This window comes from Asterias amurensis, chromosome 1, assembly GCF_032118995.1.
Source record: "Asterias amurensis chromosome 1, ASM3211899v1".
Taxonomy (NCBI): domain Eukaryota; kingdom Metazoa; phylum Echinodermata; class Asteroidea; order Forcipulatida; family Asteriidae; genus Asterias; species Asterias amurensis.
This window is the reverse complement of record NC_092648.1, coordinates 37,535,182-37,544,365: the sequence shown is the minus strand read 5'-3', so window position 1 is coordinate 37,544,365 and position 9,184 is coordinate 37,535,182. Positions and strand designations below refer to the sequence as shown.

The 9,184-nt window shown below is 37.1% G+C and overlaps 1 protein-coding gene across 1 annotated transcript in view; it reads right to left on the bottom strand.

Moving 5' to 3' along the window:
- Positions 1–929: 929 nt before the first annotated feature.
- The window catches only part of LOC139939046 (protein jagged-1b-like), a 50,109-nt gene continuing 41,854 nt past the window's right edge, over positions 930–9,184 (bottom strand). The window contains exons 21-25 of the mRNA XM_071934764.1: positions 8,657–8,772; positions 7,849–8,136; positions 6,514–6,660; positions 5,649–5,805; positions 930–4,245 (exon numbers count right to left, since the gene is read on the bottom strand). Of these exons, the coding sequence (XP_071790865.1) occupies positions 3,764–4,245; positions 5,649–5,805; positions 6,514–6,660; positions 7,849–8,136; positions 8,657–8,772 (1,190 nt within the window). The 3' untranslated portion in view covers positions 930–3,763. The remainder of the gene's footprint in view (positions 4,246–5,648; positions 5,806–6,513; positions 6,661–7,848; positions 8,137–8,656; positions 8,773–9,184) is intronic.

Here is a 9,184-nt window from a genome sequence, read left to right as displayed (position 1 = left end):
GGTAACACCATGTAATAAAACAATCTCTAAATGAGTTGGGGTGGTTCTGAAAAGAACCGTTGGATTAACTCGACGTTTCGATCAGTATGCTCTGATCGTCTTCTGGAGAACGCTGGACTCTGATGCTGCATGCTGCTCAAGTACTGGGCGGCGGATCAGCGGTGATGCACGAAGGCGGGAAATACAGGCGGGAAGTGTACTCATGATGCGTGGTGAAACCTGTTGTGGAGCCTTGGGTAGTGTGTGTGTGTGGGGGGGGGGGGGGGGGTGCTCACTGAACCGTGTCAGTAGGAACAAGCACAGGGGATAGTGAGGGTGTAGGGCCTAGGTGACTCAGGGTATAGATGACCCAAAGCAGTCTAATGGATGGGGGCCTAGGGGGTGACCGTGGATATAGAAGATCCATTGGTCGGGAGGAGGGGGAGCCAGATGTCGCTGATGTGGAAGCCGATGTCTTGGAGTACAGTGTCATGCTTGTGGATCTCGATGGCCTCTCTGATGCGTCTAGGGTGCCACCCTCTGTTAGGTATGGTCTACAAGATTCACAGTGAATGCCACCAGCTCATCTTTAATCAATTCAGTCCTGTGTTGTCTGCAAATATTGCTCAATCTCGCACAATCAATTGACATGACTTTCAAGTTCCAAAGAACAATTCTCTTATAAATTTCAAGGAGATGTTTTACAACCATGATATTAAATGTCTACCAATCTGCAGGGCACCAGTCATGAGCTATGAACATTTAATGAAATGTTGGCTGGTACTCCATGTTTGCTCTGCAAGATTTTCTGAGCTTGGCAAGTTGAGGTGAATTTAAACCCATGTCATTAACAGTCATGTTTAAAGTAATCTTTCAAAATAGTTATTTAAAAATAACACCAAACACAATGAACACATAACATTTATAGAAATGTCAATTAATTTATTTTGAATCATGAAAAGGGGAAGGGTCTCAATTACAGGGTTGATGATTAATCTAAGGGGGTTTCTCTTGGCAAAAAAAGAGAGAAATTCATAACTTTTAGGTACAAAACAGAAAAGAAAAAACCATGTATTTCCCTGCAATAAAAGGATCATGCCTACAACACATGTTTGGTCCAACAGTTTTCAAACTTTAAGCAATACATAAATATTCAAATGAATGACTAAACTTATGACTTATTCTTATGGTCAAAGGGATAATTGTACATAATGCGAATTTATAATCAAATCAAAGTTAAAATTCAGGAATAAATAAATAAATCAAAATGAAAGAATGTAACCATACTTATAACAAAAAATACTGAAAATAAATTACTTGGTAAATAATAACAAATTTGAGGTTGTTACATGACCAAATACCTTGTAATAAAGAGCACAAACAATGTATAGTTATCCAAATCTAATTCAATATATAAAACTTTTCATATCTTAAGTTTGTATATCTATAAAGGTACAGTACAGAATCTTTATTTGTCAATTGATTACTCATTTCAACTCTTTAATTTCAAAAAATATTTATTTAGAAATCTAATCTGTGATTGTGTTCATACTAGGCAATTACAATCTGAGCCAAACTTGTGCCCAAACCAATGTTTTGACCAATGCATGTTTCCTTCATTATACATGTACATTAAAGCAATGTACATTAAAACCTTACTTCCCCATGTTAGATGCATGCAAGACTTACACAGCCTACTATTGCATCCCACAGTAGAGTTAGAATCAGTGTGGAGCTGGTAAGCAGAGAATATTGCCTAAAATGCATCTGCTCAGCAAAACCAATATATTATTGCAGTTGAATGTTTCAAAAATATTGTTCCAGCATGTTTTGGGTGCTTGGCAAAGTTATTGTCTTTGTAGTTTTTTAATATATTGTCTGTAAAATTATGCCCAACTCTTGTGAAAAATATGGATGATCTCATTTTAATAACTATGAAATCTAAGTGAGGTATTGTTGTGATGAGATATTCAAATTAACAAATACTTTAAAAATTTGTAACTTCTCTCAAAAATGTGTAAGATACAAGTCACATGGACAAATAATCTGTTCTGTTTGGCAATTATTATAAAGCAACCTTGTGCTGTTTGATTTTAACCATGAAAATGAGGTCTCCTACCACGGGACAACAAGAATTATTTATTTACCGTTGTGAATTTCTACAACAAGGGACTCCATATGGGCATTTGATGTCAAAAACAAAGGCCTTTAATTTAAAGTTACTATACAATTAACTTGTCTGCCATTTTGGAAAGTTTTAAGGGCACATGATTAAAAGCCTGGGTTTAATCTTTCAAATGGCAATCTAACATGGCAAACCAAATTCTACTTACTATTACTTGATTTCTTTTGAAAAAGTATGTAAAAATATATTTTAATTTGTCTTCTTTGACAAAACACAAAATATGTAATCACTCTAATCAAAATGGTATGTTAAGTCAATGATAAAAAAGGGGATTTTTTTTTTTTTTTTGGGGGGGGGGGGGATGATACAAAATAAAACAGGGCGTCCCCCCCCTTGGAGTCCTACTAAAACGGACTAGTACTAGTCCTTCTTTATAATAATTCAAATATTGTGTTGATATAAAGGTTCTATCTTAATCAATTTAGTGATTCGTTCCAAAAAGTATAGCTTCTGAAAAAATAGCAATGTGAACTTATTGTTTCCACTGTTTGTCAAACTTTTTATTTTATTTAAAAATCACTATTTTTGTTTCAACTTATTTAACATGATTAAACTGACTTAAGATCTACTCGATCTAAGTGAACAAAAGTTTTAAAAGGCATCAAAAGGTGTGTCTTTAAAACCAATTTAAAACTATTTTCATCTCAAAATATGCCTGACCTCATAAGATGCAAAAAATGCTTCACTTCTTTGATACAATGGGAAAAAAGGTACATTAAAATTAGTCAAGTTAATTGTAAAAAAAGAGACAAAGCACTTGGTGATCAATTGTGGTCTATCTTTAAAAATGCTAGTAAAAATTAAGTCTTTAATTCAAGCAATCACTGAGGTTTCTTTCTTTTTAAAACATAAAGATAAAACAAGAAAATGCAACAATTGAGTTTGTTGTGATAAATTAATATATAATATAAACAAGTTTAACTTACATGATATAATTAGACTGAATCTGAATATAACACTCCGTTGTATAATGTACAGTATGTACAGATTGGGTTACTTTATTCTAAACCCTCATCAGAACGATGCGTTCCATACCTGTATCTGGGTTCACTCATATTAAACCTCTTACCTAAGATGGTTTTGTGTAACGTTGGCAAAAAATTATCCAAGATTTGAAACAATGGATCAATGGCTGCAGTCCACCTCACCCCCCCCCCACCCCAAATGCTGATGTTACAATGTTAGAAGCCTAGTGAAATATCAAAAACATACAGGAAAAGTTGCACTTTTTGTTCAGTGCTGATTTGAACTTTCTTGAAACATATTTGTTCTGAATAATTGGGCATTAAACAAGGTTTGGAGAGCATGGGTCCATCGTAGGAGGCTTGTTTGATCATTTCACTCAAGATCTCGCACATCATATCAAAGGCATCTAACTTTGTCTGATTGGTGTGTATGAGGGTTTGAGGTGACTCCCAGTATACAAGAAGAGATTTGAATACATAATGGTTCACCACAGACTACGCCAATACAATTGAAACAAGCTTCAGTCGTAGACTGGAGTCCAAGGTCCTTAAGCATCCTTACAGGATCTTAAAGGGGCTCAGTTGTAGACTGGAGTCCAAGGTCCTTAAGCATCCTTACAGGATCTTAAAGGGGCTAGCACACTGTCAACTCAACATGTGATGAGTTCTTTTTAGTCCTTTTATGCATTTCAAGTCTGTTCTTCTGAGACTCTTCCGTCTCTGCTTTATAAATATCCATTAGAATTGGATCAGCGTTCTCTTTATTCATCCACTTAGTGGGTCTCTGTTCTAAGTCGGTATCCATACACGGCTTAGTCAGTGCAACACTGAGTTGAGTGTCTTCGCTTTTGAGACCAGCCCGGGCTCGTGTTCGATTGTCTCTTCTTTCAGAGTTTGTGACCACCCTCAGGTTGGTTGGCAAGTCTTGTGCATTAATTCCTGAGGTGGGTTGGGTTGATGTGGTGGTGGTGGTGGTAAATCGAGGTGGGGGTACTGGTGGTTGTTCTTCATCAGGTTTAGTGATGCAATGGAAACGAGCCCATAAGAGGAAACCTCCAAGTAGAACGACAAGAACTACACCAGATAGACATCCAAGAAGCCACATCACTCCAGCACCTTAGAGGAGAAACAAGGAGTAAACAGTCAATCTTAAATGCTCAATTCATGCCTCACAGTAATACAACTACATGTACACCAGATAGACATCCAAGAAGCCACATCACTCCAGCACCTTAGAGGAGAAACAAGGAGTAAACAATCAATCTTAAATGCTCCATTCATTCCTCACAGTAATACAACTACACCAGATAGACATCCAAGAAGCCACATCACTCCAGCACCTTAGAGGAGAAACAAGGAGTAAACAGTCAATCTTAAATGCTCCATTCATGCCTCACAGCAATACACAAATACATTGATAGCTTTCAGGGCTTGGCGACAAACAATTTGGGTTTTTTATTTGTATGAAAATGAGTTTGATTTTATAACCAGGAGAATCATATGGGAAGAATTTCCATTTCCATCATTTGAAAACTATTTCAACAAGAAGGTCCAACAGCCAAAACAAATTGAAAGGTTTGAAATGTACTCTTCTCCGATGTGACTGGTATGACATTCTCAAGTCCTAGTTAGGACTTGAACTAGGAATGTAATGATAGTCTCTCAGCCTAGTTAGGACTTGAACTAGGAATGTAATGATAGTCTCCCAGCCTAGTTAGGACTTGAACTAGGAATGTAATGATAGTCTCTCAGCCTAGTTGGGATTTGAACCCCGCTCCAATGAAGTATTAGATAATGAAGCACCACAAATCACTCATACTTGGGATTTAAACCCTGGACCACATAATTTAAAGAAAATATAGCACCACCGTTCATCCAATTTGGCACTGATCAAGAGTTTACTTTGGTGTTTCACAGGGAGGGAACTACTAGCTGGATCCCACAATAACAAACATCCAAAGGGAACAACAAACATAAAGTCTTGACCAACACCCACCTGCTTAGCAGGTTCTTGATCTGAATCCTTTGTATGTCTATTAAAGGAACACGTTGCCTTGGATCGGTCGAGTTGGTCTTTGAAAAGCGCTTTATAACCGTTTGTTATAAAATGCATATGGTTAGAAGATGATGTAAAAGTAGAATACAATGATCCACACAATAATGCCTCGAAATTGCATAGTTTTCTTTTTACCTAGTCCAATAACACGGTCGGCCATTGACTCCCATAAATGGCCGACCGTGATAGTTCGCGACGTAAAAAGAAAACCGTACAATTTTGAGTGATACTTGTGTGGATCATTATATTCTACTTTTAAAACATCTTTCTAACCATATACATTTCATAAAAAACGGTTTCAAACGCTTTTTATAGACACACCTCGTCCGATCCAAGGCAACGTGTTCCTTTAACCATTGTAATAGCTACAGTGACTGAGTTACTAGAAGCTGGTAATCTTAAGTATTCCAAGAGACCAACATCTAAAGTGACCTACAAACATAGAGTCCTAATAAACACCCACCTTGCTCAGCTGGTTCTTGATCTGAATCCTTGGTATGTCTATTAACCATTGTAATAGCTACAGTGACTGAGTTACTAGAAGCTGGTAATCTTAAGTATTCCAAGAGAGAATCTGCAATCTCTTCAGCCAAAGCACTGTCTCCATCTCCTTCTACCCACTACAAAAAAAAATCAGAAGATTTATTACAATGGCATGTTTTAATATGAGAAGAAAATGCTCAACACAATCAAACACTTTTGACAACTCTCGGTGGCGGCAGACTTACCATATAAATCCATTATTCTTGCAAGTGTGAGCATGCTCAGAACAGTGCAAGCCACAGAAATTTACCTGAAAAGTCTCCGCCACCCAGCATTCAAAAGTCTGCCATTATTTTTCTTAGAAATTTATTTGGGCTAAAATATAATTCAAGAGGTCTTTTCTAAAGCCACACATCTGTCTGAATCATCAGGAAAGTGATTTTAAGAATGTTTTGTTCCTATTTCATGTTCAGGAATGAGTGTAATTAATTACAAAGAGTAATCTAAAAACATGGTTAGTATTTAGCATGTTAGTGAAGTAGTTTTCTTAACACATTAGTTGCTAATTTCATAAAGTCTGAAAGCAGGTGTTTCTGCTCAAAACTACGCTGAAGTTTTCATTTCATAACAACTGTTTACCAAAACAAAGCAAAAGGCACCCCACCTGCTAACTTATGGTTCTTGAATTAAAGCAGATAAGTGATGCAACAATGTACAGAAGCACAAACAAGTCTTCTTGATCGATCAAAAGTCTCTTTGTTTTCATGAAATTTGACCTAGCCAGAATTAGCAAATAATGACGATGTCTTAATCTAAAGTGAAGAGTCCCAATGGACCATGCTTACCAATGATACATAGATGTCATAGTTGCCTATAGTATCCATTGTAGTACCAGTGACACTGCATACTAATCTGATAGTGTGAGTCTTAACTTGTCTTTGAAGACCAGCTACTTGCCTTAGATTACTACATACATGCTCCACAGATACACCCTGGATTGGAGAAACAATATTCTAAGCTTTCCAATGTAATACTCATATAACTTTTATATTTGTGACTTCATGAGGTGAACATTCCAAAAGGACTAGCAGGCTTCAAGTCAACCCATAAACTCACATCAATTGCAGTTAGCAATACCTCCTTTTGCTGGGTGCAAATTACAACACAAGTTATTGTTTTGATCATCAAAATATTCTTTCAAAATAAAAAACAGTGCCTGACTAGACAAGTTCCTTTCAAGTTTAATAGGAACATCCAAATACTTTACTTCTTCAAACATCACTATTAATTCAGTTTAACTTTTCCATATAGCACAAACAAATTATCCAAATAACATCAAAGTATCTAGCTATAAAAATGGTTTATACTTGGTTTATACTTAAGTCACATATTCAGAATGACTTGGCTTCTTGAAGATAAAGATTCTTCAATGAAATGAGCTGCAATGATCTTTAGCTGGTTGTTCAAGATACTTCAAATCGTTTTTAGGGTTTTGAACTTTTATATTCATAGCACAGTTAGGGCAAATAGATGTACAGTGAATTAAATGTGTACTTGGTTTGCGGTAACACCATGTGTGTATCTACTTGCCAGGTAGAGTTTGTTCTTAGAGTCTATCTTGCTTAATTCTACTACCACGGAGTAGATTGTTCAGGTTTTCGGGAGACATCTCAGTTCTGAAAAGAACTGTCCTGCTTATTAATTATTACCAGGGCGGATGGTATAGAAATAGGCTGGGACTACTACTTTAGCTTATAGGATCATAATTAATTGTACTCCAGCGAAGTCAGTTCTGAATTGGTCTCAACGTTTCGACTAGCTTGCTCTAGTCATCGTCAGGATACTGACGACGACTAGTAGAATTAGCAAGCAGTAGAATTAGCAAGACAGTTCTCTAAGAACAAACTCTACCTGGCAAGTAGATACACACATGGTGTTACCACAAACCAAATATACATTGATACCTCACCATGCAATGCCTCAAATCCTATATACAGTGAATGATACTCGTCAAGTTTCTTCCTGTACATTGTTACTCAACCAAATTAAAGCTCCCAACCCAAACACAGCGTCAATACCAATCTTCACTTCTCCATGTGTCTTCCTCTTTCTCTAGCTCTATTTTCCCTCTCTATGGTCAGCCCTCATTTGATAATAGTAGAATAAGAATGTTAACTTACAATGGGAAGCTTTGATGTTTGTAATGTGAGAGTAAATCCAGCACAACTCTCCCTAGACTGGCTGCCTGTTACCACCTCACAGACTCTATCTTGGTTCTCACTACCTCCAGGATTACTAGGGTATGTAGCTTCTTCATCTCCCATCACACAAAGCCCCCACGGCTGGCATGGAGGGGTGAGACAGTTACTTTCTGCTAGTAGTTGACATCGTTGATTTTCAGCGCAAGTCAATTGGCTTGTGGAGTTACTGCCTACTGTTTCTGCACATCTCTGTGGTCCACACCAAACCTGTTGATAAAACATGAAAGTTTACTTCAGCTTATGATCAAACCCTGCTCACTGGTACAGGGAAGACGAACTCTAACAAAGTAGTAGCAATTTACTTCAAAACTGTCTATAAACATTCTTGTCATACTCTGATCAGTTGATAGCACAACTGACCACTTTTTAGTACAATGGGGAGAATCAGGGTAGTTGACAAATCAGCAAACTGGTGTCACCCTCTTACCTTACTACACTCCGCTGTTCCTTGGACACAGTGACAGGTATTACAGTTATCTTTCCAGGATTCTCCTTGAGCATAGACCCTCCTCTCCACCTTACATATTGGCACTACACCAATCACTACATTCCCCTATTCCTTATACCCCCATCTTACCTTACTACACTCCGCTGTTCCTTGGACACAGTGACAGGTATTACAGTTATCTTTCCAGGATTCTCCTTGAGCGTAAACCCTCCTCTCCACCTTACATATTGGCACTACACCAATCACTACATTCCCCTATTCCTTATACCCCCATCTTACCTTACTACACTCCGCTGTTCCTTGGACACAGTGACAGGTATTACAGTTATCTTTCCAGGATTCTCCTTGAGCATAGACCCTCCTCTCCACCTTACATATAGGCACTACACCAATCACTACATTTAATAAAAATAATTAAAAAAATTTAAAAAGTGAACTTCATTAAGCTTTTCAGCATACAACAATACTGAGCAAGGAATATTCCTAAGTAGAAAGAGGTTACCAACTATAACATGTAACGTATAGTGTTTGTTACCAACTATAAAATGTAATGTATAGTGTTTGTTACCAACTATAAAATCATGTAACGTATAGTGTTTGCTAATGTTACTTATTAAAATGCATGATATTTAGTCCTTGGGAAGAAGTAAAAAACATTTCATCAAGTATAAGGGCCAACTTCTTTGTAAACATGGTAGAGGCTTTAATAGACTTAACAATCTATTTAACCAGATTTGTTTCTGGTTTTCACAAGGGCTAAAAGGAAGAATACCATGCCTATATGAAATAGTACCATGTTGAGGGTAA